The sequence below is a fragment of the Podarcis tiliguerta genome, assembly GCF_965153285.1.
Source record: "Podarcis tiliguerta genome assembly, chromosome: 8".
In the NCBI taxonomy this organism is placed as follows: Eukaryota; Metazoa; Chordata; class Lepidosauria; order Squamata; family Lacertidae; genus Podarcis; species Podarcis tiliguerta.
Window position 1 is genome coordinate 79153392 of NC_139541.1, and position 26822 is coordinate 79180213.

The 26822-nt window shown below is 45.0% G+C and overlaps 1 protein-coding gene across 1 annotated transcript; it reads left to right on the plus strand.

Annotated features, from left to right (window-relative positions):
• Window positions 1-2849: 2849 nt before the first annotated feature.
• LOC310683495 (kinase D-interacting substrate of 220 kDa-like) lies at window positions 2850-24688 on the plus strand (the record flags this gene model as incomplete). The annotated part of the gene is made up of 9 exons (XM_083453429.1): window positions 2850-3151; window positions 5092-5174; window positions 7033-7191; window positions 8916-10403; window positions 15739-15778; window positions 16711-16827; window positions 22548-22661; window positions 23233-23426; window positions 23646-24688. Exons 2-9 carry the CDS (start codon window positions 5132-5134, stop codon window positions 24686-24688), a joined length of 3198 nt encoding a protein of 1065 aa, XP_083309555.1. The 5' UTR covers window positions 2850-3151; window positions 5092-5131.
• Window positions 24689-26822: the final 2134 nt, after the last annotated feature.

Below are 26822 nucleotides of genomic sequence, written 5' to 3' on the forward strand. Positions count from 1 at the left end.
TCTCTGATCCTCAGTGCATACAGAGCTTTGGTGTATTTACCCTTTTCTAATTTAGTGGAGAAGATGGCTTCTGATGAATTCCTGGCAGTAAGGGAACATTTCCAGTAGACTTAGCTCCCGGGGTCTATTCTAGGTGTGCTGGAGTGGCACAGGCATTGGAAGACAGAGGTGTGTGGCCTTTACCATGGCACAGAGCAGAGGGATCTCACACCCAGAGGCTGAATGCAGCCCTCCAGAGATATCTAGCTGGTCCTTGGTGTTAAGTTGTGGGTGAACATATCAGACGACACAGCGATTCTTCAAACAGCTCTTGTTTATTCACAGGCCAGAACAGAACTAAACGGAAGGGTTCAGCCAGCCTGCTTATATAGAGCTCCACTACAACGCAACAGTAACCATTTTCTGTAACTATCCAATCACTGAACGTCACTTTCAATCCCTTATTTGCATATGTGGACCTGAGTGAAAACTATCTACAGTATCCCCCTGCTGGCCCAGGGTGAGAACTTCAGTACATAACACTTGGGATGGTCCTAAGGCCACCTCCCTTCCCATTCCACCAGGGAACGCCTTCACTGGCCCGGCCCTGCAGAGATTTTGCCTGGGTGTGCCCTTGAGCGGTGATGCTTCTTGCATAGAGGATGGAGAGGGGTGTGAGGTGGGGCCTTAGAAAAGAATGAAAGAAGAAGGTGCGTTTGAGGATGTGCTCAGCCCAGGAATCCATTTGCACGACAAGAGCCGAAATTTGTGTAAAATTGTTTTACGCACCAATCTGTTCCATTTTATTAAATTTTCAAAAGTTTAGACTATACAGTTCAATACATAAATTTGTCTTTTCCTGACTTCCCATCCCATTTTCTATGGTGTTTGAATTTCTTCCCCTTTGCTGCACAATACCTTCTATTTCTTATACCAGCACTTCAATATTGTATTCTCTAATTCTTTCTGAAGGTCTGATGTTTGGCACCAGCTTGGCTGTAGGAGTTGCCGTAAGGAGGTTTACAAGGCGCCATCCTACTGTCTCAGGGACTCCAGCCCAGATTTGTGAAGAGTTTACTCCATTTCTTCTCCTTGATGGTTGGACCCACTGTTGCTCACATCCACTCAATCTGCCAGAACCTGTCTGGAGAAAAACAACATTCAAATTTCTGTTTTAAGACCCCCTTTTCTGTGAAGTAGGTGTGATGTATCTGAGCTCTAACCCATGTCCGGTCAGCTTCAGAATGAGTTATCCACCACCGGCGCTCTAGCCGTCTCAGCGGTTGTTTCATTGCCCTCAGATCCGTGGAAACCCACGGGGCTGTCCAGGCTCCATGCAATCGGAGGGGCCACTTCGGAGCTAAACAGTCAATAGCCCTGGTTAACTCCACATTCCAGCGGGCCACCAGGGAATCAGCTGAAAGGCCATCAACATGGGATAAAACATCCCCTACCACTCTCTGGAAACCATTTGGATCCATTAAGTGGCGGGGGCGGACCATCCAAATCGGTCCCACCTCCCTGCAGAGGGGAAGTCCAGTTGCACCAGGAAGTGATCTGACCATGGCACTTCTTTCGCTTTTACTTAGTGTCAGATCACCAACATCCATAGAGGTGAACACCAGGTCCAAGGCATGTCCGTGGCTATGGGTTGGGCCAGACATATTCAGGGACAGCCCCATGGAGGCCATGCTTTCCACGAAGTCCCAAGTGGCCCCTTGTAAAGTCATGTCAGCATGGATGTTAAAATCCCCCAGGACAACCAAACTAGGTGTCTCCAGGAGAACATCTGCCACGACCTGAAGCAGCTCGGGCAGGGAATCCTTGGTGCAGTGGGGAGGTCAGTACACCAAAAGGAATCCTGTACTGCCCCTATTGCCCAACTTCCAGAACATGCACTCGGAGAACTGGGTCTTCCCAATAGGACGCCTGGTGCAAACTCATGACTTCCTAAAAATCATTGCAACCCCCCCCCCCCCGCCCACAAGGCCTGGGTTGCTGTGCATAAGAGATACCTGGTGGACAAGCAGCGGCAAGGACAGGCCCATCTGCTTCATCCAATCAAATATCTGTCACACATGCCAGGTCAAGTCCTCCATCCATGATCCAGTCATGGATGGCAGTGGTCTTATGAATCATTGACCTGGCATTGCACAGCAGCACCTTCAGGTCGTGCGGCTATCCCTTGCTGATTCTAGTATCCATCAGGTCAGGACTTGGCTGAGAGCTTCCGGGTCATGTGGCCAGCATGACTAAGCTGCTTCTGGCGAACCAGAGCAGCACACAGAAATGCCGTTTACCTTCCCGCTGAAGTGGCACCTATTTATCTACCTGCACTTTGACGTGCTTTCGAACTGCTAGGTTGGCTGGAGCAGGGACCGAGCAACGGGAGCTCACCCTGTCAGTGGGGATTTGAACCGACGACCTTCTGATCGGCAAGCCCTAGGCTCTGTGGTTTACCCCACAGCGCTACTCACGTCCTACTTATAACCATATGTGTCTGTAAAACATGGGGTGAGCGGCAAGCTGGTCTTTGGTTTTCTGGAGAATTTGTAAATGAAATAAAGCTCTGCCATTCTCCTGCAAAGGTATCTTTGCGCTTTGTTCCTCTTGCCAGGTATTCAAGTTCACACCTTTTAAGTCCTTCTAGAACGTGATTATAACCACACGTGTTGCCACTGAGAGAAATGACATTTGTGATTTATCCATCAAGTCCTGATTCTCATTTAAATGCAGATTAGATAACGCAAGCTCCGGAGACTTTGTGATATGCTGATAAGTAATTTTTGTGCCTATAGCTGCCTTTGTCCCCCCCCCCCCCCCCCCGGACCTAGTATGTTCATGCATATGTGAAAGTTTAACTGGGGTTAAGTACTGTTTCTGCATTATCTTCAACATGGTCCCTTAATGCAGTCTGAGATGCTTTTATAGGGAAACTGCTTACTCCAAGACCTGTTCTCTCCTTGGTGAAAGTAATCCGAACTTCCTGACATTATGATGCAAAGCCATTGCTCAGATTGTATCATGATTAGCCACACCCCATATGGTATATATTCTGCAACCACCTGAGCCAAAATTTGGTATCTGGTGTTACAGCTGCTCTGCTTAGATATATCTTTCATTGGAAGGCTCCAGACAGGTTCAGTCCATCCTCATGCTGACTTTTTACCAGGTAAGCAGTGATTTTTTAAGGGATTAAAAGAAGAGGGGAGGTCAACGTTCTTATCTGGAGATGATTTATGTACCTAGATAGATGCTCCAACTCAGGGTCTAGAGCACAAACTTAAGCATGTTTATTGAGAAGTCCTGCAGAGTTCACTAGGATTTTTTTCTTAGGGTTGCAACCCAAATTGTTTAGGAACATCTCCCATCTCAAACCGCACTTCGAAGCAACATGTTTTTCACTTTGTGTGATGGAAGATTGTGTAGGTTGGATGGGAGATTGTTCAGGTTACAGACGCTTCAGGTTACAGACTCTGCTAACCCAGAAACAGTACCTCGGGTTAAGAACTTTGCTTCAGGATGAGAACAGAAATCGTGCTCCGGTGGCGCGGCAGCAGCGGGAGGCCCCATTAGCTAAAGTGGAACCTCAGGTTAAGATCAGTTTCAGGTTAAGCACAAACTCCAGAACGAATTAAGTTCTTAACCCGAGGTACCACTGTATTTACAGTTGGTTCAAAGTTCCAGTTCTCAAGCAATGTTTGGGTTTTACTCAGCATATATTTGTGAAAATGTGCAGGAGACAGAGCACAACAGAGAGGGGAAGAGAAAGTGCTTGGAGAGTTGGATTCTCTCAGTGCCCAGTGGGATATGCCAAGACTACTTTCCTTCCTGTGCCTTAACAGCTGTCTGACTATAAGAAGTTCAGCAAGTTCCTTCATTGCAGGCTTTTTAGCAAATCTTGGGTGTCTGTCATGGATGCTTTAGGTGAGATTCCTGCTTTGCAGAGGATTTGGACAAGGGGGGGGGGTCCCTTCCAACTCTACAATTCTGCCTTTTCTGAATACCAACCTGCAGATCCTCCTTGTTTTATATTTTTTTAAAAAACCCGTTGCCAACAACTCCTTTGTGGAAGCTGAATGGCCCTATGATAGTACTGTATATCCACGTCCTGAAGCCCCACGTGGAGCAGGGAGGCTATGAATCGTCTCCATTTTCTCTTCTTCCCATTGTTCCCTCCTGTCCAGGGATTTGCAACCATTTGCTCACCGCACTCCGCCACTGCCAACTCAGAAAGGAGCCTGTGAGGGGAGTGGGGGAGTGCTGGTACCTGTAGGCAGCCCAGTTTGAGGAAGGGGGTATGTGTTGTGAAAGGAATTTTGAGGTCTTAGATATATGTTAAATGTTCATAAGTGTACCAACCAAGCACATACATAGATCAGCACAGGAAGACCAACCTGGAACCATTTTGATTCCCAAACTGACCAAATGTTTTCTCTGCAAGATCAAAGGAAAATGGAAAAGCCTCCCCATTGTCTTTACCCTCACAAATCCTGTCTTAAGGGTATGTCTGTGTTTGAATAGGGTGTGAGCCTGTGACATGGCCCAGGAACTAAGTATTTATCACAAGAAAAGACTAGCCAGGCTCCCCAGGAAATACAATCGAGTAACCTGCCAGACAGGAGAAAAACAACATTCAAATTTCTGTTTTAAGACCGCCTTTTCTGTGATGTGTGCATGATGTATCTGAGGGGTGGTCTTAGGTTTCACCCCTTCTGTGATGTATGTGATGTTTCTGGGGGTGGTCTTGATCTACAGGGTGGCAATTTCAAAAGTCTTTATAAGGCCTTGCACACCGTTTTTCGGGTTTCCTCCTCTCTTCTGCGGATGAGGGGAGCACCCTGTTGCAACAGATCACTAAAGATCAAGCTTACTAGCTGCTTTGCTTCTCAATATTCTCTGGTTGGCCTCTGTTATTCTCTCCTACCAATAGGGAACCTATGTAAGGACTCTATATGGGCTCTTGGATACCCCATAAGGGAAAAGGGTAGATTTTTGTTTACAACAGTGTGAAGAGCACCACTGTCTACCCTTTCTTCAAAGCAACCTTCCGTACAAACTGGGGGCCAACCCACGAGGGAGGTCTATTCATTCAATGTATTTACTTGACAGAGTTGAGCAGCTGCTGAAGGTGAGGCTTTTGGGCGCAAAAATGAGTGACAAGGAGCGTCAATCACTGCTGGAAGACCATCCAGGTGTGCTGTTATTACTAAATCAATTTTCTGTGCTTTTTCTGCTCAGGTGCTGGGGTCATGGGGCTCTGGAAGAAGTGGGCCTTTGTGGCCATTTCAGGAATAGTTCCTTTTTTAAAATAAAGGTTTTATTTATACTTTTTCATGTTTATACATTTAATTAATAATAAATTATTATTATTCAACTATCTGACTTTTGGCAGCCGTTTAGGGAAGCTTTTAATATATGATGAATTATTGTATTGTAATATTTTGCTGGAAGCTGGCCAGAGTGGCTGGGGAAACCCAGCCAGATGGGCAGGGTAGAAATACATAAATTTATTATTATTATTATTATTATTATTAGTTTTACAATCAATTGAACATTTCAAAGTTTGACTTCCTTCCCTCTCTTTCTGCGGTTCCTTAAATTTATTTTTTAATATCTTCTGCATATCCAAATTCATTCAATTTGCTCATTTAATTATCTACTTTAAATAAATACTCTTATGAAACTGCAGGTTATTACAATAATCCTGCCAATGTTTTTATCTGTTTGCAATTTATCTGTAAATATTCAATCAACCGTTTCCATTCTTTTATAAAAAGTTTGTTATTTTGATTTCTTATTCTTCCAGTAAGTTTCGCCATTGCTGCATATTCCATAATTTTTTGTATCCATTCTCCCTTTGCTGGGACTTCCGCTTCTTTCAGTAACATTCTTGCTGCTGTAGTAGCACGCATAAATAAATTTCTATACAATTTAGGTAGTTCTGTCCCTATAATTCCCAAAAGAAAAGCCGCCTCTTCTTCTTCTTCTTCTTCTTCTTCTTCTTCTATTTCTTTTTAGCAAACTTATTTTGAACATCCTTTTCAATTCATTATATATCATTTCCCAGTGAGCTTTAATCTTACTACAACACCACCACATAGGGTAAAAAAAGAACCTTCTTTCTCTTTACATTTCCAACACTTGTTTGATTTAGATGGATACATTTTTGCCAGTATACTCGGTGTTAGATACCAACAATATATCATTATCATAGAATTTTCTCTTAAACCGTAACATGCTGTAAATTTCATATCTATATTCCACAATCGTTCCCATGCTTCCATGCCTATGTTATGACCAACATCTATTGCCCAGATTTCAGGAATAGTTCCAGGTGCGAGTTTACCCACAATCCACGGCATTGCATGTCTCATGGGTGCAGAGGGGGCAGAGTTGAGCGGGGGCTGTTTGAGGTTGCTAAAAGGCCAAGCCCCTGGCCCTGTCATCCAGGCATGCCTTGATGTTGGTGTTGTCAGTGTTGGCCCAGCGCCTTTATGGACAAAAAGGGAAATCCAACTTGCCCTTGCAGCTCTTCAGAGTGATTCTATTCATCTACCTGAGGTGAGGTGCCCTAGTGTTAGAGGACTATTTAGCCCACGGGTAGGCAAACTAAGGCCAATCACTTTCTAAATCTGGCCCGCAGGCGGTCCAGGAATCAGTGTGTTTTTACATGAGTAGAATGTGTGCTTTTATTTAAAATGCACCTCTGGGTTATTTGTGGGGAAAAGGAATTAATTCATTTCCCCCCAAATATATAGTCCGCCCCCCCCCCAAGGTCTGAGGGACAGTGGACCGGCCCCCTGATGAAAAAGTTTGCTGACCCCTGATTTAGCCTCTTGCCTTTGACAATGAGATGTTTTCTGAATGAAAAACATACCAAATCACTCTTATTCTTTGGCGATCACTTGTAGCTGCGTAAGAATGTCTTTCATAAACACAGTTTTAAAAGTGTAAATGCCTGTGGAGGCCAATTCTGGATCCACACGTCCTTCCACATAGGGTGGGGACATAGGTTAAAAATTAGTAACTTCTTTGCTTTATTTCTTCTAGGAAAAGACAATTCTACAGATGGAATCAATGAAGACGTTTACTGTGAAGCCCTGGCAAACACTCTAAAACATGTTACGGTACCAGTGACGGTGGGATTCTACGCGCCGTGGGGGCGAAACAAAAGACGACTCTTAGATAAAATTGAAATTGAAATGAAAAGTAAGTACCACCAGTTCCCATGACAACCATCAAAGCCACATGAAAAAAGCCCAGAGAGGGAGGAGGCAGGATGTAAGGAGCGTGGAGCCATAAAATCATAAACTTATAGAACTGTAGAGTTGGAAATACCACAGGAGTCATCTAGTCCAAACCTCTGCAATACAAGACTCTTTTGACCCAATGACCCAGACATTAAGAATCTCCTGTGAATTGGCAAAACACAGGCCCTTTCCTCTTTTTGACGATTTGGCACCCAGGAAACCAAATGTTTGGTGCCAGGTAAATGCAATATTTAGTACGCAGAAGCAAAAATAATTTCTAAAAGTGGCATAGTCACCTGTCTTCTTCTTCTTCGATCCCTCGTAGCCGAGGAAGATTGACTTCCATAAACATGGTTTTAACAAGGAGTCCGTAAGTGACTGTGGAGGCCAATTCTGGATCCACACATCCTTCCACAATGGGGACATTGGTTTCTGGGCGGGAGTTGATCACGGTGTGGATTTGCCAAGCTGCTCCTTCCTCTTAGCACGTTTCTCCCTTGCTCCCTGAGTTCAAGTGTCTTCAAAGCCCATGACACCTTTGGTAAAGGCTGTTCTCCAACTGAAGCGCTCGCAGGCCAGTGTTTCCCTGTTGTCAGTGTTTATACTACATTTTTGTAGTTTTGCCTTGAGACAGTCTTTGAACCTCTTTTGTTGACCACCAGCATTACGCTTATGGGCCACACACGTACGCAATCTAAATATAGACAAAATAAAACAGTGTAGATTATATATAATGTGCTCCCGTCCCAAACCAGCTTGTTAGCCAGCAGAAGGAGGCAGCCACCTTGGGTGGAAGAATTCCAAGGCGTGGTGCTCCTGCCGGAGAAGCAAGAAATAGCAGTGGTCTCTGGGTTCCCACGAGACCTCTCACAAGATCCCACTGGAACCCAGAAACTGCAATCAGGTGATCTTAGTAAGTGAGGCTTCAGCAGGGGCACCCTCCCATTTTACTGTCCCTGACCAGCACACTACAGTGGTACCTCAGGTTAAGTACTTAATTCGTTCCGGAGGTCTGTACTTAACCTGAAACTGTTCTTATCCTGAAGCACCACTCTAGCCAATGGGGCCTCCGCGCCGCCGGAGCATGATTTCTGTTCACATCCTGAAGCAAAGTTCTTAACCTGAAGCACTATTTCTGGGTTAGCGGAGTGTGTAACCTGAAGCGTATGTAACCTGAGGAATCACTGTATTATTATTAAGTACGTGCAAGACACTATTAAACCTTAGGTGACCTAAATACAATCCTGGTAACAACACACACAACATAACAGGCTGCTTTTGACTATGTAACTCCTATTTCAAACACAATTCAACCTATAATATCTCACAAAGTGTAATTCCATAGACCAACACATCATGCAAACAGAACATATCAAGAGAAATTAAAGTCCAATGGATGGTCAGGAGATAAAGTCCATTCGGTTCCTAAATTTGAATATTGTCAATATTGGTTTAATTCCTGGTATCTCCAGGTAGGGCTAGGAATGTCCCCTGCCTGAAATGCTGGAGAGCTGCTGCCAGTCAGTGTAGACAATACTGAGCTACATAGGCCAATGATCTGATTCAATATAAGTCAGTTTGATATGTTCCTAAGGGATGACCACAAAAGGGCCCTCCCGGTCCTCTGACCTGCAGCAAATGTTGCGCTGGTACAAATGTTGTGCTTCTTCCTTTATGTTACAGAGGGGAAAAGTAACAAGAAGTGCGGATGGAGAAATGGAGAAATGTGTTCTCAACTTTGGCTGGCTTTGCGCATGATTTTTTGTTACCTGGTTTCCGGTTCCAAAGAGATAAAAAGTCACAGCACGAGAGAAGTCGATCGTATCCGGTACATCTTCATCAATTTTGATGCCTGGGAGTTTGTAGGATGTGACCGTATCTGGGCTGGCCTTGTTACTACGCTGCTTGATGAAATTGAAGGAAATAATAAGTTTCATTTTAGCCTTTTTAGGGCCTTTGGTTGCAAAGCTATGGAGAAAGGTGAGAAAAGGAAATGGTTTTTTAAAGGAAGGAGGGGGCTCGTCATTCCCATTGTATCAGGTTTGCTTATTCTTTTAGCGGCATGCAGCAACCTAATGAAAGAGATCTTCGGATTCGTGGCTATAGCAGGGAGTCTTACGTTGATTTCTCCTTTAATACTTGCTTGTAAAAACTTCTACTTCACATTGAAAAAGGAACTTCTGACAGAAATGGACAAAAAGGCTCTCAGTGCCCAGCTGGGCTTCATGCACGTTGTGAAGGAAGAGGTGAAAACAATCACAAAGTTCCTCCAGTTCCTGGGATGGATAGAGAAGCGAGAGATCCGGGTGGTCCTGAAGATCACCAATTTGGACAAGTGCACTCAGGACAAAGTGGTAGATGTTCTGGACGCCATCAATATACTTCTTTCCAACAAGGATGCCCCATTTATCTCTATCTTGGCTGCTGATACAAGCATCCTTGTGGAATGTATCCAAAAAAATAAAAAGACGAATGGCTACTTGTACTTAAACCGAATTGTGTCCTTGCCCTTCTCCGTGCCGCAGATGACCCCTAAGGATGAAGAAGTCAGCAATAAGGAAATTATATTTATCCGTGATCAGTTGAAGAATCACAGGTACATCCCAGGGAATTCTGCCCAACTGAAAAGGGTGCTGAGCACAGTCCTGACCATCTGTTCCATGAACAAGTGGACATCGGAGACTGAAGCCAAACATAGAGAAAAAATAAAAGAGGCGATAGACTGGGTTGTTCTTGCCAACTGTTGGCCTTGCCGCCTGAGCTGGATTTTGCAGTGTGAGGAAGATAATCGACAGCAAAGAAAACTTGAGGAGAGCCAGGCAGCAAACCCAAATGTGAGGCAGGGCAATGGCAGAAGACACCAACAAGGGACGCAAGCCGAGAAAACGTTACTGCAAATTTACAATGACCACGAGTCGGAATTGGCTGAGTATACTGCGAAAGATAATATACAAAGCCTCCTGGAACTTGATGGAGATCCTGATCTTTTCATCAGCTTCTTGGTCAACAAGGAGAGGAGTTTCACAGCAGAGAAGGTCAGTTTTTTTGCAAACCTTCTGCTCAATTTGGATTACTCTTTGAAAAGGCCATTTGAGTTGCTCCGAGGTCGGAGGAACATACGGAAAAGTGAGGAACGACAACAAGAGCTGGCAGATATAGTCACCTCTCCTGGTATGCCCCACAGAGGACCTTAAGGTCCATGAATAATCATAGTTTAGAAGTCCTGGGCCCTAAGGAAGTCAGATTATCCTCCACCAGGGCCAGGGCCTTCTCAGTGATGGCTCCGATCTGGTGGAATGCTCTGTCCCATGAGACCAGGGCCCTGCAGGATATAACCTCCTTCCACAGGGCCTGTAAGACAGAGCTATCCCGCCTGGCCTTTAATTTGAATTCAGTCTGATCTTTTATTTCCCTTCCTTCCCTCCCCCTCCGCTTTCTATGAAGATTACCCGCTCTGGGATCCCACAGCTAATTCTCCCCTGGTCTCTTCGCTGGGCCAAATAGGACTAATTTAGCCAGCTAGCCCTGGTGACCATCTAATGTTTATTGGATGGATTTCCCCCCAAATTGACTTTTGAATTCTGAATTTTTTGTTATTCACGTTTTATACTGTATTTTATGCTTTTTGTTTGTTTGTTTTTGCATCAATTAAGTGTTTTAAATTTGTTGTTAGCCGCCCTGAGCCCAGTTTTCTGAAACAGGAAGGGTGGGGTATAAATAAAAATTTATGTGTATTGGAATAGGTCTGTGGACCTTCTTCTGAGCATCAACAGGCTCTGACAGGCTCCGTTGCAGGGCTGCCTCCACCTTTGCCTTCACACAGGTGGGTCACATCTTTCTCCCAGGAGGAAGAGGCAGCCCCCACCTGTGTGATGGAGGTGGAAGCCCTGTGAATGGAGCCTGACAGAGGCTGACACTGGCTCACGAGGGACCCCCTCCCTCAAAAAAGCCAAAAGATAGCCTCTTTGGGCTCTGGGGTGGGTCTTCTGAGGGAGGTGCATCCCAGCATATTTTGACGTAGAAAAACCCACTGCCACTAACCCTCACTTCATCTGAGAGCAGCAGGCTGGCTTGAGAGCACAGGCCAGGCCAGGCGGCAGACAAAGCTTTCTTCCCAGGAGGGGGGCAGTTCCTAAAATTAAAACTGGAATTTTGGTGATGTTTTCTATCACTCAACCGAAATATCTCAAGGACCACCTCAATCATCTCAAGCCCTTCTTCCTCTGCAAGGCCTCCAGAGGGCAGCAACGCCAGAACGGGGCCTTTACTGCGGTGGCTCCCCATTTGTACAATGCTCTCCCCAGGGAGGCTCGCTTGGCGCCTTCCTTACATATCTTTAAGCACCAGCAAAAATATTTCTCTACTATTTCTCTACTACTAATATTTCTCAGGTCTTTGGCTGAGTAACATGTTTGTTTGTGGGTGTGGGTGTTATTGGTTTGTTTTTGTTTGGTTACATACGGTATTTTGTGTTTCATTTTGTATTTTTATGTTGTGTACTGCCCTGTGATCTTGATATATACAACGGTATACACATTTAATAAATAATAGTAATAATAATAACGGTGTACTTCTCCTCCATGTTTCTTCCACTGTAAGCCACACTGGAAATCCATACATTGAGGGGAGGGATATAAAATATAGGAAATTTGTTTCAAAAGGGAAAGAATTACATAGCCAACTCACTGCAACACTCCACCTTTACAACATCTGTGCTACTTACTCTCAAACTTTGGGATTTTTGAAATATATACAACAAAAAATTAATCAATTTGAGTCATACTAGACCCCAGCGTTTTAACTAATGTGGACTAAATTTGCTACTGGGGCCCCTCCAGGACTGAAGGCCCTGAAGCTTCATTAGTTTTACAGTAGATCCACCTCTGCATGTGGTTTCAAGAGTTTGAGAGTGCGCCCTTTTGTGTCTACACAGAGCCCTTGTAACTGAACTCCTGCCTGAGAGGTGATCTTGATGCATATCATATTGAAATCTTTTTCTTTTAAAAAAAAATTTAAAATTCAAAATTAAAACAAGACATATTATCCAAAAACATATCAACCTTGTTTAACCCCCCATTTCCCCCACCCACCCTCCAACTTCCCTCCATTCCAGTCTTTGGTTTCTCTGAGAATGCTGTTTTCTGCATGTTACAAAGTTGTACAGATCCTCAAACTATTTAGCTGATTATTATCAATAAAAAGTTTGTGAATGTTTATTCAAAACCTGCCAAGGAGTCCAGTTCGCTTTGTTGCGTCTTCAGATACTTTGTAAAGGGCTCCTATTCATCCTTAAAGTCACAGTTATCCTTGTCCCTTAGCTTATATGTCAGTTTTGCCAGTTCTGCATAGTCCGTCAATTTTTATTGCCATGATTCTTTAGTTGAGATTTCTTCCGTCTTCCATCCTAGTGCTACCAGAACTCTTGTGGCCGTTGTCGCATACATGAAGATGTTTTTCAGCTTTTTTGGCAGGTCTTTCCCTACAATCCCCAATGAAAATGCCTCGGGTTTTTTAACAAATGTTAAATGGAACATTTTCTTCAATTCATTGTATATCATTTCCCAATTTTTTAAAATTACATTACAATCCCACCACATATGATAAAATGTTCCTTCCTTTTCCTTACACTTCCAACGTATATTTGAACTAGTTTTGTACATTTTCCCTAACTGCACTGGTGTTGTGTGCCATCTATACATCATCTTCATGTAATTCTCCTTCAATAGGGAACAATCTGTAAATTTTAAATCAGTTTTTCATAATTTTTCCCAATCTTCCATCATAATGTTGTGACCTACATCTTGTGATCTTATTGAAATCTTTCTGTACATACCGTCGATCCCAGCTTCAAGGTGTTCCCAGGCTGAAGAAGAGGATGGCACCTGAAGGAGGACGTGGGTGAAATTGAAAGTGAACACAGGACATGAGAATGCAGAATGTGTTGTTTACTGTTTACGTGGTGCAGAGAGGTTAAGACTGGTGTCTTTGTTAGGAATATTAGGCTCACTGACAGCATGTATGCGTTGCCACCCAAAATAATGTCCTTCGAAACTGGTAAGGATTGTTTATGTAGTTGCAGCTTTTCCTATGTAAGATTTCACGAGAAACGCCCACTCATATGCCTGGAGGAAAATTGCCATAGGAAGAACTCTCATCTACTTGGAGTCAATTGCCTGTTCCTTTGTAATCCTGCTGTTTTATCAGCTGCCTTCATCCAATAAATATACATATCAGAACTTCCTTCTGGGAAGGGCTGCAGGAATGTTACACAACGATCAACCGAATAAAATCGTAAAACAGCATAGCCAGAAAGGATATGAAGACTACCTAATGTTTTGCTCCCTGGCATGATTCATTTCTAAGCACAATTCAAAGTGTTGGTGCTGACCTTTAAAGCCCTAAACGGCCTCAAAGGCCCAGTAGACCTGAAGGAGCATCTCCACCCCCATCGTTCAGTCTGGACACTGAGGTCCAGCGCCGAGGGCCTTCTGGCGGTTCCCTCACTGCGAGAAGCCAAGTTACAGGGAACCAGGTAGAGGGCCTTCTCGGTGGTGGCACCTGCCCTGTGGAACACCCTCCCACCAGATGTCAAAGAGAAAAACAACTATCACACTTTTAGAAGACATCTGAAGGCAGCTCTGTGTAGGGAAGCTTTTAATGTTTAATAGACTATTCTATTTTAATATTCTGTTGGAAGCCACCCAGAGTGGCTGGGGAAACCCAGCTGGATGAGCGGGGTATAAATATATTATTATTATTATTATTATTATTATTATTATTATTATTATTATTATTATATTATATTATCAGTGGTTCCCAACCTTTTTTTGGCCGTGCCCCACCTAAGCATCTCTATAATCCTGATTCCCACCCCACCCCCGTATATAATTTAGGAAGCCTAAAAGGCCATTAACTGTTAATAACTCATTCTCAAATCACCCCCCCCAAGCAAATTGCTCCGCTGTGGGGTGTGTGCCCCACATTGGGAACCACGGGTCTATATGAAAGCACTGGTTGCGTAAGCCAAATATAGCAGCCACAAATGCTTCCATTCCCTTCTGACTTCTGGGATTATTAGAAAATTTTGAACTTTTAATTGCAGTAGTCCAAGCAGGAGATAACTAGAGCATGCACCACTCTGGCGAGACAGTCTGCGGGCAGGACACTTCAAAACAATAACTGCCTACTTTGCATCTTCCTGCCTATTACACACCCACTGAGCTTCTTGAAATAGCCCCAATGAAGTACCAGCTATTTGGCTCACTAACAGCATTCACACCTTGCAAAGAAGGCAGGGCTTTTCCTTAGAAGCAAGGTTAGGTATGTGCCAACTTTTCAGATGTAAGATATCCTGATAAAAGCCTACTCCTCTCCCCGAAGGATTATGCCACAGCAGGTGTACCTAATATACAGGGCATATACAGTCCCTGGCTGTCAAGATCGCTTTCTCAAATGCTGTGCAATAGCATGTTCCTGAATTTGTGTTGTTGGCATCTGTCAGACAATGGAGTGTGCCTCTGTGGGTGAAGCAGAGGCAGATTTGGGGCCGCGTGACCCGTTTTGTCACACTGGGCGTGGAGCCTTGGAGTCTCTGCAAGGGGCACTGCAACTATGATGTAGAATGAAAGGAGAAAGGTGGGGGTTGTTGTTGTTTAGTCATTTAGTCGTGTCCGACTCTTCGTGACCCCCTGGACCAGAGCATGCCAGGCACTCCTGTCTTCCACTGCCTCCCGCAGTTTGGTCAACCTCATGTTGGTAGCTTTGAGAACACTATCCAAACATCTTGTCCTCTGTCGTCCCCTTCTCCTTGTGCCCTCAATTTTTTCCAACATCAGGGTCTTTTCCAGGCTGCCTTCTCTTCTCATGAGGTGGCCAAAGTCTTGGAGCCTCAGCTTCAGGATCTGTCCTTCCAGTGAGCACTCAGGGCTGATTTCCTTAAGAATGGATAGGTTTGATCTTCTTGCAGTCCATGGGACTCTCAAGAGTCTCCTCCAGCACCATAATTCAAAAGCATCCATTCTTCGGCGATCAGCCTTCTTAAGCCCACATAATTTTGGCATCACATAGGGTGCCCCTGAAATTTGATACCACAAATTTCTTCACCACTGGGTGAAGTCAAACTCCAGCGCTAGCAGCACTGAAGTGACCTCCCTGGGGCACAAGTCTGGGCAGTGTGGATGGAGGTCCTGGGCAGGGCCGTGGTGCAAAGCTCCTTCCAACGAGCCCCTATCCCATTTCCCAGAGTTTTTAAAAGAGGACGGCGCTCCCAGCGGGGCTGGAGGAGGCGGGCAGCGGCTGGAGGGCGGCTCCTCCGGCGGGGAAGAGGCAGAGGCTGGACGAGGTGCCTTCGGGTTCAGCTGGCCACTTCGTGCTGCGGTGGCCCCGGCATACGGAGGCTCCGGGCGCGGTGCTGCTTCGGTACCGCATGGTGGAGGCGGGCGAGGGCGGCAAGCTGATGCTGGGAGGTGCCGCGTCCAGCCTCCGTCTCTTCCCTGGTGCCCTCCAGAACCTGGTGCCCTGGCGCCCCACGCCACTAGCCTCTATGGGTAAGACGGCCCTGGTCCTGGGCTGCCCAGACAACAAGACTCTCCTCTCAGTCTCACTGATGGGGTCCAAAGGAAAGCAGAGCAAGGTGTTTTGCACCAGATGGGTTGCAGGAGAGATGCATTTTAAAGAAAAGTACAAATTCTACTCATGTAAAAACATCAGGCAGGCCCCACAAATAACCCAGAGATGCATTTTAAAGAAAAGGACACATTCTACTTGTTAAGTTGTGGGTGAACATATCAGATGACACAGTGATTCTTCAAACAGCTCTTGTTTATTCATAGGCCAGAATAGAACTGAACTGAAGGGTTCGGCCAGCCTGCTTATATAGAGCTCCACTACAACGCAACAGTAACCATTTTCTGTAACTATCCAATCACTGAACGTCACTTTCGATCCCTTATTTGCATATGTCGACCTGAGTGAAAACTATCTACAGTATCCCTCTGCTGGCCCAGGGTGAGAACTTCAGTACATAACACTACTCAGGTAAAAACACCAGGCAGGCCCCACAAATAACCCAGAGATGCATTTTAAAGAAAAGGACACATTCTACACCGTCCACAGGGGTGTGGCGTGTGTTCTGGGTGTGTGACACGCCGCCTGTGGGGGTGTGGTGCCTGGTGCGCGGGGGGGGGGCACAGCGCATGTCTGGGGGGGGGCTGCCACGATGGCACCCTACTGGAATAGTGGTGCCGGGGGCAGTCCGCTTCCTCCGCCAGTGCCCGCTGTAAGTGATCCCCCCCCCCCGTGGTGTGGCACCCAGTGTCCCCCCACCAGCTATGCCTTTGCTCTTGATTGATTCCAGCAATACAGTTTGTTGCTGTTAGGCATTCATTTTGGGCTGATTGCTTCTCTGAATTAACCTGACAGTTAAAAATGCCACAGACTCACATAGCCCATCGCTGTTTTCTCACCCCACCCCCGTCAGCGATGACACCCAGGGCGACCCGCACCCCCCGCCTTCCTACGCCACTGTAGCCACCTTCCCTTCGTTGGAGAAGAGACCTGGAGGAAGGCCTCCCAACACCATCACGGGATGTGGACAGTTAGTTGGGAGAAGACATTCCTATAAGTACTCCGGTGAGGTAGAGATTTAAAGGTAAACACCAGCTCTGACCTGAACAGGCTACAAGGAGTGCAGTTCTTAAATGCCAGGGCAATTGTTTCTCTGTGCACAGTGCCAGTTAGTAGCAATCTTCTTTTCACCTTCATTTTCATGTATTTCCAAAAATATAATGTAGTTCCAAAAATACATTATGGAAACTTGCATACCCATAAACCACAACTTGTAACAGTAAGCATTTGTAAAATGTGTTCTTATTGAGTGGGCGACGAGCTCTTCATAAACTTTCGGAACTGGTCTTTGGTTTTCTGGAGAATTTGTAAATGAAATAAAAGTCCACCATTCTCCTGCAAAAGTATCTTTGTACTTTGCTCCTCTTGCCAGGTATTCAAGTTCGCACCATCTAAGTCCTTCCAGAACGTGATTATAACCACACGTGTTGCCACTGAGAGAAATGCCATTTGTGATTTATCCATCAAGTCCTGATTCTCATTTAAATACAGATTTGATAATGCAAGCTCTGGAGACTTTGTGATATGCTGTTGAGTAATTTTTCTTATCTCATTAAACACTTGCTCCCCAAAATTTTCCACCACAAGTGCCTATAGCTGCCTGTGTTCCCACACCCTTGCCAGCACCTAGATGAAGTATGTTTATGCATATGTGAAAGTTTAACTGGGGTTAACATTTCTGCATTCTCTTCAACATTGATTCCTCAAGGCGGTCTGAGATGCTTTTATAGGGAAACTTGCCCCACAGCTTACTCCAAGATCTGTTCTCTCCTTGGTGAAAGTAATCCGAACTTCCTAGCAAAGCCATTGCTCAGATTGTATCATGATTAGCCACACCCCATATGGTATATATTCTGCAACCACCTGAACCAAAATTTGGTATGTGGTGTTATAGCTGCTCTACTTAGATATATCTTTCACTGGAAGGCTCCAGACAGGTTTAGTCCATCCTCACGCTGACTTTTTACCAGGTAAGTATTGGGTTTTTTAAGGGATTAAAAGAAGAGAGGAGGTCAACTTTCTTATCTGGATATGATTTATGTACCTAGACAGATGCTCCAGCTCAGGGACTAGAGCACAAACTTAAGCATGTTTACTGAGAAGTCCTGCAGAGTTCACTAGGATTTTCTTCTTAGGGTTGCAACCCAAATCATTTAGGAACTCCTCCCACCTCAAACCAACACAGATTCTACACTTTGAAGAAACACATGCTTCACTTTGTGTGATGGAAATAAAATAAGATTGTATATATTTACTTTGCACCAGTTGGTTCGAAGTTCCAATTCTCAAGCAACGTTTGGGTTTTACTCAGCATATATTTGTGAAAAGGTGCAGGAGACAGAACACAACAGAGAGGGGAAGAGAAAGTGCTTGGAGAATTGGACTCTCTCAGTGCCCAGTGGGACATGCCAAGACTACTTTCCTTCGAAGAACTTCTGTGCTGTCTGGCTATAAAAAGACCAGCGAGTTCAACCTCCTTCATTGCAGGTTTTTAAGCAGAAGTTGAATATCCTCTCTTCTCAGGGAATAAGTCTTGTTCTGTTGAATTTCTTCCTTTCCTGAATGCCAATCTGTAGATCCTCCTTGTTTAATAAATTTTAAAAACCCTGTTGCCAGTGACCCTTTTGTGGTAGCTGAATGACTCTGCAGTATTATATACATATCTGGAAGCATCTTTGAAGGGAGCCCCAAAAGCAGATCCCACAGGGCTGGCAGGGTGGCGTGAGGAGCCAAATGGCCCCCCCTAGAATAATGCCCCCCCAATGCTATGCCCCTGGTGGGACCTGCCTCCATCCCAGTTTGGGGGAAAGGGTATGTGTGAATTAAGGCCCACCACTGTCTACCTTTCTTCAAAGCAACCTTCCTGACAAACTAGTGGCCAACCCAGCAGGCGAGTCTATTCATTCTATGTATTTACTTGACAGAGTTGAGCAGCAGCTGAAGTTGAGACTTTTGGCCACAGACATGAGTGACGTGGAGAACCAAGCACTGCTGGAAGACCATCCAGGTGTGCCATTATTACTGAATCGGTTTCCTGTGCCTTTTCTGTTCAGCTGCTGGGCTCGCAGGGTTCTGGTGGAAGTGGGTCTTTGTAATAATAATAATAATAATAATAATAATAATAATAATAATAACAACAATATATTATTTTATTTATACCCCGCCCTTCCCGGGTCAGAAAACCAGGCTCAGGGCAGCTAACAACAAATTTAAAACACTTAATTGATGCAACAAAAAACAGCATAAAATACAGTATAAAACGTGAATAACAATAAATTCAAAAATCAAAAATCAATTTAGGGGGGAAATCCATCCAATAAACATTAGATGATCACCAGGGCTAGCTGGCTAAATTAGTCCCACCTGGGCCAGCGAGGAGACCAGGGGAGAGCCAGCTGTGGGATCCCAGAGCGGATAATCTTCATAAAAAGGGGAGGGGGAGGGAAGGAAGGAAGGCGAATGAAAGATCAGGTTAAGTTCAAATTGAAAGCCAGGCGGAATAACTCTGTCTTACAGGCCCTGTGGAAGGAAGTTAAATCCTTCAGGGTCTTGGTCTCATGGGGCAGAGCATTCCACCAGGTCGGAGCCATCACTGAAAAGGCCCTGGCCCTGGTGGAGGATAATCTGACTTCCTTAGGGCCCGGGACCTCTCAATTATGGTTATTCATGGACCTTAAGGTCCTCTGCGGGGCATACCAGGAGAGGCGGTCCCGTAAATACGAGGGCCCTAAGCCATTTCAGAAATAGGTCCTGGCGTGGTTTCACCTACAGCCCATGGCACTGCACGTCACATTGGTTCAGGGTGGGCAGAGATGAGCCGGGGGTGGTTTGAGGGTGCTAAAAGGCAAAGCCCTGGTCATCCAAGCTTGCCTTGGTGTCGGTGGTATCAGGCAGTGTTGGCCAAGTGCCTTGAGTGTATGGCCAGACATTATCCCTTGGAGGGGTTGCAGTGACACAATACGCCTTGATTGGGCACATAAAGAGGAAAACAGGGAAATCCAAACAGGGAAATTCATCCCCCAGAGGTAAGGTGTTCCTGGGAAGAACTGTGTAGGCCAGATGAAGTCCACATGTCTGAATTGGGCAATAGTTTCTTTTTAAGCGATCTGCGCCACGCCTCAAGTGACGTTATTCAGTGCAAGTGGGAGCAGAGGGACTAAGATGAGGCTTGTCCGCTTCTGTCATGGTTATGTGTGGGAATTTCATTGGGTAGGATTTTGGAGAACGCTTGGAGGCACCTTTAAGGTGAAAGATAAAGCCTAAGTCCCGTATTCTGGCTTTGTAGTGCCTGTTGGCTGGCTAAGCATCACCTTTGGGGGCTAACCTATGACACCCATTCAGGGTGGGTCAGGAAAGTCTCCTTGTCCATCATTGGGTTTGAGAGCTGATGGAGGAGTGCAGAGTTATAGCCTCACCCTACTGATTAACAGCTAGGTTCCTGCACACATTGTGGGTAATTTGCATAAATTTAAATAAATGTAGCCCCATGTTTTATCCACCTCTTTATTTAATGGCTGTGGTCACAACAGGATGACTCCACTCAAGCTCCTTTTGCTGCTCTAGCTCAGGGGTCAGCAAACTTTTTCAGCAGGGGGCCGGTTCACTGTCCCTCAGACCTTGTGGGGGGCCAGACTATATTTTGGAAAGAAAAAATGAAAGAATTCCTATGCCCCACAAATAACCCAGAGACGCATTTTAAATAAAAGGGCACATTCCACTCATGTGAAAACATGCTGATTCCCGGACCGTCCGCAGGCCAGATTTAGAAGGCAATTGGGCCGGATCTGGCCCCCGGGCCTTAGTTTACCTACACATGCTCTAGCTACTCACCACCTGGCTTAAACATTGTTTAAACTTATTCATTTGTCTCGTCCACAAAAGGTCAGGAGGGTGGCAACACAAGAACAAACCATCCCATTGTGGAATGCTCTGTCCGGTGTCTTCATTATACACCTTTAGTTGCCAGTTGAAAACATTTCTCTTTAACCAGGCCTTTGGCTGATTGACATCTGATGCCCTTTTAAATGTGTTTTGTAAGGAGGGAGTTATTATGTTGTATTCGTTTTTATTTTGTTTTTATTTTGCTTTTGGGGGGGGGACGCGGGTGGCGCTGTGGGTAAAAGCCTCAGCGCCTAGGGCTTGCCGATCGAAAGGTCGGTGGTTCGAATCCCCGCGGCGGGGTGCGCTCCCGTTGCTCGGTCCCAGCCCCTGCCAACCTAGCAGTTTGAAAGCACCCCCGGGTGCAAGTAGATAAATAGGGACCGCTTACTGGCGGGAAGGTAAACGGCGTTTCCGTGTGCTGCGCTGGCTCGCCAGATGCGGCTTTGTCACGCTGGCCACGTGACCCGGAAGTGTCTGCGGACAGTGCTGGCCCCCGGCCTCTTAAGTGAGATGGGCGCACAACCCTAGAGTCTGTCAAGACTGGCCTGTACGGGCAGGGGTACCTTTACCTTTACCTTTATTTTTATATTTTATACTTTACTTTATGTTGTGAACCACCCTGGGATCTACAGGTATAGGGCGGCATACAAATTTAATAAAGAAATGAATAAATTTTAAAAAACAATCTTATTTGAGTTCTTTCTTCCGAAAAATGATAATTCAACAGCTGAAGCCAATGAAGACATTTACTGTGTGGCCCTGGGAAACACTCTAAGATGTGTTGCAGTACCAGTGACAGTGGGATTTTATGCACCATGGGGGCGAAACAAAAGGCGGCTCTTAGATAAAATTGAAATTGGAATGAAAAGTAAGTATCACCAGTTCCCACAAGAATAATCAAAAACATGTGGAAAAAAGTACTGAGAGAAAGGCAGAATACAATGAGCATGGAGTTAATTGGCAGGATGATACGATACGATACGATAATCTTTACTGTCTTTGTCCCATACAGAACAACGAAATTGAAAAAATCTACATCAGACATTCAAAAACCAACAAGCCTGCTATCCCAGCTGTCCCAGCCTGGTTGACCCCCTAAAAACTCTGATGCCCCATAATTAACTACAATATACTCCCATAGAGGCTACCTTTTGTTGTTGTTGTTGTTTAGTTGTTTAGTCATGTCCGACTCTTTGTGACCCCATGGACCAGAGCACGCCAGGCACTCCTGTCTTCCACTGCCTCCCGCAGTTTGGTTAAACTCATGTGGTGGCTTCGAGAACACTGTATAGCATTTTACGCAGACCAGTTGCTTCACCAAGCATCCTGGGCCATAAAGATAGAAGGTAGCTTTGATACATATTTTGTTAGTTTAGGTAGATCTTAAGGGCCAGGTAGAGAGTTCACAATGAGATGATAAAAATGCCTATCCTTCCTTGCCGTCCTTCCTCTCCTGTTTACTCTGGGGTTTGCGAAATGCATTCCTCCTTGGTCCCTGTTTTATTTAGCCTAAGAACATGTACGCATGCTCAAAGTAGTCTTTGTAGTTAAAAGGATTTCTCTGATCTAACTATGTCACACTTGGGTATGTTCTCGAAACGCTCAGAGGAAATCTGATTGGTTCTTACAAACGCTGTGTTAAGAGTTCTTTTGTTAATAAAAGGGACCTGGGCCAGGGTGTGAGAGATTATTATTGGCACTCCTCCCAGAGTCTTGCTGGTCAAGCCTCGTGTGCATTTTATTAATCAGGGGCCAAATCCTTCCTTCGCCTTCGGAACGCAACACGTCTGCCCCCTTCTCCTGTGGCAGGGGTGCCCTGCTGCAACTGCTGTCAGAGAAGCAAGGAGTACAGACTGCGGCTTCAAGGTTCCAGCGAGATCTTGCAAACCTCTCGCAAGATCTTGCTGGAACCAAGAAACTGCAGTGAGGCGATCCCAGCAGGTGAAGCTTTGAAAGGACACCTTCCCATTTGGCCTCAGGTGGCGAAACGGAATGGACCACCCCTGGCCATCAGGCTACTATTATTAAGCAAGGCCTGGATGAGACTCACCCTAAGCAAAACCGATGGCTCAGTTGTAGAGCATTTGATTGAATGCAGGCCCCAGATTTAACCACTGGTATCTCCAGATAGGGCTGGGAATGTCCCCTGGATGAAAATGCTGGAGAGCTGCTGCCAGTCAGTGTAGATAATATTGAGCTACATGGACTAATGATCTGATTCAGTACAGATTACCTTCCTATGTTCCTATGTGAGAACCAAAAAATGGCCCTCTCAGTGCTCTGGCCTGCAGCAAACCCACTTGCAATGATGGGTTAATTGGTACAAATGGCATGTTTCTGTTACAGAGCGCAAGTCCCCAGAAGGCAAGGATTGGGAGGAAAGAAGAAGAAATCCTTCTCTGAAAACCATAAGGATGTGGTGTCAGGAAATTAGAAGAATGTGTTGTCTGCTTTGGCTTGCTTTGTGCATAAGCCTTTGCTATCCTGTCTCCAGTTCAGAAGACATAAAAAACAAGAAAGAAGATGATTCTATCCAGTACATCTTCATCAATTTTGATGCCTGGGAGTATGTGGGGTGTGACCATATTTGGGCTGGCCTTGTTACTACGCTGCTTGATGAAATTGAAGGAACGCAAAAGTTCTATTTTAGCCTTTTTAGGGCCTCTGGTTGTAAAGCTATGGAGAAAGGTAAGAAAAAGAAATGGGTTTTTAGAGGATGCAGGGGGCTCTTCTCTATTGTGTCATTTTTGTTTGTTGTTTTAATGCTGTTAAGTAAGTTGCTAATGGAAGATGAATTACAGAACATTTTCAGCGTCGCTGCTGGAGTAGTGGGTCTTCAATTGATCTCTCCTTTAATACATGCATGTAAAAACTTCTGCTTCCCATTGAAAAAGAAGCTTAACAGAGAAATTAACAAAAAGGCTCTCAGTGCCCAGCTGGGCTTCATGCACTTTGTGAAGGAAGAGGTGAAAACAATCACAAAGTTCCTACAGTTCATGGAGTTCCAGGAGGACAGAGAGATCCGGGTGGTCCTGAAGATCATCAATTTGGACAAGTGCACTCAGAACAAAGTGGTGGATGTTCTGGAGGCCATCAACATACTTCTTTCCGACAAGGATGCCCCATTTATCTCCATCTTGGCTGCCGATCCAAGCATCCTTGTGGAATGTATTCAAAGAGAAAAGAAACACACGAATGGCTACTTGTACTTAGACCGAATTGTGTCCTTGCCCTTCTCCCTACCAAGAATGACCCCCAAGGACAAATCAGAACGACTCAATGAGATTCTCAAGGTGAAACATGTAAATTGCTCTTGTAAAGAAAATATCATCAAAGTTAAAATTGAAGGCTTGGAAGAAGCCAATGCTAATGTAAACATCTGTAAGGCTCTGAAGAACAACAAATACATCCCAGGGAATTCTACCCAACTGAAGAGGGTGGTGAACACAGTCCTGACCATTTGGTCCATGACAAATCTGCCATCTGAGGTTGCTTGGGATAATGTAGAAAAAATAGGCATTGCAGAGGTGATAGACTGGGTTGTTCTTGCCAGCTGTTGGCCTTGCCGCCTGAGCTGGATTTTGCAGTGTGAGGAAGATAATCGACAGCAAAGAAAACTTGAGGAAAGCCAGGCAGCAAACCCAAATGTGAGGCAGGGCAATGGCAGAAGACACCAACAAGGGACGCAAGCTGAGAAAACGTTACTGCAAATTTACGACGACCACGAGTCAGAATTGGCTGAGTATAAGGAGAAAACCAATATACAACGCCTCCTGGAACTTGATGGAGATCCTGACCTTTTCAAAATCTTCATGGTCTCCAAGAAGCATTTCACAGCAAATAAGGTCAGGTATTTTGCAGAGCTTCTGGTCAATTTGGATTACTCTTTGAAAAGGCCATTTGAGTTGCTCCGAGGTCGGAAGAACATACAGAAAAGCAAGAAAAAATAACAGGAGTATGTCCATAGATGCCCCTGTACATGTCCTGCGACTCACATCCAGATGGAACCTGTGAGCACGTGTTAGCAGAGATATGCAGGAAGCGAGGCTATCTATATGGCATCACAAATTTATTTACAGGAAATCAAAACAACAAAACATGGCTTGTGTGAGCAGCGTCTCTGTCTGAGAGCCGAGAACAAAGAGCATAAAACATAAGCACACAGAATGGAAGTTCTCTAGTCTGAGTTTCCATTGCCACACTTCCAGTGTTATGGAATGTAAACATAGGATCACATGATCCTGTGATGAGAGAATGAAATACTAACATCTCCCCCATTTCATGACCTCACCGCTGATGACTTTAGCACATTTGCAGCTTATGTACAAACACATTCAGTTGTTCTTTGTTAACAACTTTTGACAACAAATCTGCAGGCATATAGGACACATTTATGAGTCCACTGTGGATACAATCCCTTGCATGACTTAACTTGATCTGCAAGTACTTGGTTCTTTGCTTACACCCTTCAGAATTAAGCAAAGCAAAGCATGATTTGTTGTCCTGATAAACTTGTATAGGACACGACCCAATCACTATCATGTCTTTACACAACTGCAATAACCATTCAACATCCATGAGGATGTTGTCAGAGCATTAAGTTCAGCTTCACAGGAACTTAAGCTCACAATAGTTTGCTGTTTGTCTGACCAGTTAAACAAACAGTTGTTATACATATAACACACACCAGATGTGCTTTTACCATCTATGGAGTCCATGTTGCGTAATTATTGGATTCTAGGCGAGGGAATGCTAAAGCTTCGGATCCGATCTGCGCACACGCAGTTTCTGCTTTCTTTAAGCCACCAAACGACACACAGTGCAGCAACGCTTTACGCTTGACCAATCGGCACCCTCTTTCCTTTGCCTAATTAGTGGAGTTGGGCATGATTTACTGCCAAACAAACAGAAACATCAGCAGCAGCTCTCAGCAGCAGCTGGAAGCAAGCCACATACCTTTCCTGCGCCATAAATCACAACAGTCCTGTGTCCAACATCCGAAAGCATAACATCCCAAAACAGCCCTGGGCCCATAACCGATGTCTGTACATGCCCCTGTACAGGTCCTGCGACTCACATCCAGATGGAACCTGTGAGCACGCATTAGCAGAGATATGCAGTATGCGAAGCAGTGTAGCAGCAACAGGAAAGCAGAATGCAACCAGAGAATTGTTAAGTATACAATGGTACCTCTAGATACGCACACCTCTGATTGCGTATCTTTCAGGATGCGAACGCAGCAAACCTGGAAGTATTTTTTTGGGTTTCGCCACGTGCACATGCACAGAATTGACACCTCCGGTTGCGAATTCCTCGGGATGCGGCCAGACCTCCGAAATGGATCCCGTTTGCAACCGGAGGTACCACAATGAAATGGGAATGCCTGTGTATTGGCGAAGGTTGTAACATGGGTATTTTCCATGAAAAGCAAGAAGGAATCTCTCTGATAGTTGATAATTAACTATTGCTGTTTCCTGCTACCTAACATGAGTCTTTTAACATTAGATCATGTGAGAAGTATTGAGTTGCAAATATGACATCTTGGAAGGCTGGTTGCTAGTTCTTTGTTTTTCCTCAATACTCCATGGGGTGTGGATGTAAATGAAGCTCTCCAGGTAAACAGCCCTATGGCTGAAAGGGCTATAATGCAGGCAATAGAGCTTGGGTAAGCAAACTAAGGCCAAGAGGCTGGATCCAGCCCAATCACCTTCTAAATTTGGCCCGCAGATGGTCTGGGAATCAGCGTGTTTTTACATGAGTAGAATGTGCCCTTTTATTTAAAATGTGTCTCTGGGTTATTTGTGAGGCATAGGAATTCCTTCATTCCCCCCCCCCCAATATAGTTCGGCCCCCCCCACAAGGTCTGAGGCACAATGGACCGGCCTCCTGTTGAAAAAGTTTGCTGACCTCTGGAATAGAGCCTGAGTGGAAGAGAGAGCTATGTTTGTCAGCTCTGATTATAAGTTAAAGTTATTTATATGATGCTGAGCCTGTGCTGAATTGCACAAGACATTGCTTGGATATTTGGGATGTATCTTTGATGCTTTTGTTATGGTTTTGAAGAAAGTTCTGCAAATAAAATTT